Genomic DNA, 1,925 nt, shown 5'->3' on the forward strand with positions numbered 1-1,925 from the left:
GACCAGAAATTACAAAGACCTCATTGGATTTCTTTGTCTTTTGTTTACCTTTCACTAGTCTGACAAAAGTAGGTACCAGGGTGGTGGAAAACATTTCAAATATTACCTAAGTGTAAATAAATAAACGTAAGACGAAATTTGTGACTAATACATTATGTTGTGTAAAAATGTCTACATTTATAGAAAAAACATCTGCTACTTTGCTGACAGAGTGGCCTGCAACAGGTAATGCTACATTTTGAAACGCATAACTTTCACAATGGTTGTATGCTATGAATGACTTTTAGCTACAATCAGACCAAATTTTAGCACAATAAAATGACTTAACTATAGCCATTTTTTTCTAAGGTCAGCTGACTGTGACTGCCACCTTGAATTGATTCGACCCCAAAAGTTATCAGCTATAGATATTTTGCTAACAAGCAGACCCACAAACACACAGACAATGCTTTTGCCTTTTTTTGGCAGTGGGTAAAAACCAATGACAGCTTGGCTCTCTTGGTGTGCGTCCTACCAAAGTCATCCTGTAAGCTGGAAGTACCAACAGTTGAGGCCTTGTCCTGAGAACCTTCCAGGGGCATACTTCCATTCCTGGCCAACAGGGAGACACTTGCACTAAGAACTGTCACTTGGGAAGGGGTTCTGGATGGCTGCGTTTTCCACAGAGAAGTAGAAGGCTGGGAGGCCTGGCTGAGAGCCTCCTGAAGACTGTTGGAGAAGAAGGAAGGAAGTGAGAAGTGGTGGATGTCAGTATATTCCTTCTGATATACAACAACGCAGGAGGACGAGGATAAAACAATGAGGGAGTGAGTTCAGATTAATCTTTAAAAGACTCTTATCCTGAAAAATCCACATTTTTTTGCAATTAAATGCACTTTGCTGTGTWCTTGGAGTCTCTAGGAACGCAGAAAATTTTAATTGCTCTCAGACACACCTCAGAATAGGGGTAAAGGAGGGTTCTGTGGAGCTACGAGGAATTCAGACCAAATCATTGTATATAGACCAAAATTGAATGATTTAACTGTGAAAAGCAAAGATTAAAAAGTTTGATACGTTTCCTTTAAAAGTTATTAAAACATATACAAAGTTTTGTCACAAACATATAACAGAGGCACAGGGATCAAAGTTCTAAAGGAGCCATCAAAGATGGTATAAAATTCTTACATATTGTTCAAAAGTCTTTCAATGTTTACAAATCATGTGCAATATATTAAAAATCATTTTTAGCAACTTACAACAGGGTATAATTTAGGTTTATGGACTAACAAAGATTAGTGAGTAAACTTTAATGGAGTTTTATTCATAGAATACTTAATTTATTCACTCTTACARCGGGCGAAAAAAGTATTTAGTCAGCCACCAATTGTTCAAGTTCTCCCACTTAAAGAGATGAGAGGTCTGTAATTGACATCATAGTTAGACCTCAACTATGAGAGACAAAATGAGAAACATGTAGAAAATCACATTGTCTAATTTTTTAAAAGAATTTATTTGCAAATTATGGTGGAAAATAGGTATTTGGTCAATAACAAAAGACATTCTAAATATTTTGTTATATATACTTTGTTGGGAATGACAGAGGTCAAATATTTTCTGTAAGTCTTCACAAGGTTGGCACACACTGTTGCTGGTATGTTGGCCCATTCCTCCATGCAGATCTCCTCTAGAGCAGTGATGTTTTGGGGCTGTCACTGGGCAACATGGACTTTCAATTCTCTTCAAAGGTTTTCTTTGGGGTTATACTGGCCACTTCAGGAGCTTGAAATGCTTCTTACGAAGCATCCTGATCAAAACTTTAAGACCGGTTGAAAAAAATGGCAAGAATTCACATTTTACACTGATGAAACGTAAGAAGGTTCTACGTGGAGCTTTGAAATGCAAAAAGAAAAAATGGGAATAAGACAAAAAATAAAATAAAATAAAAT

The 1,925-nt window shown here is 36.6% G+C and overlaps 1 protein-coding gene across 1 annotated transcript in view; it reads right to left on the reverse strand.

The window, feature by feature from the left end:
• pcnx1 (pecanex 1) overlaps nucleotides 1–1,925 on the reverse strand; it is a gene marked incomplete at its 3' end in the record, with an annotated part of 24,953 nt that overhangs the window by 5,941 nt on the left and 17,087 nt on the right. Inside the window, 1 exon segment of the mRNA XM_014031509.1 lies at nucleotides 515–708. Coding sequence (XP_013886963.1) covers nucleotides 515–708 — 194 coding nt within the window.

The sequence above is a fragment of the Austrofundulus limnaeus genome, unplaced genomic scaffold, assembly GCF_001266775.1.
Source record: "Austrofundulus limnaeus strain Quisiro unplaced genomic scaffold, Austrofundulus_limnaeus-1.0 Scaffold1264, whole genome shotgun sequence".
NCBI lineage: Eukaryota > Metazoa > Chordata > Actinopteri > Cyprinodontiformes > Rivulidae > Austrofundulus > Austrofundulus limnaeus.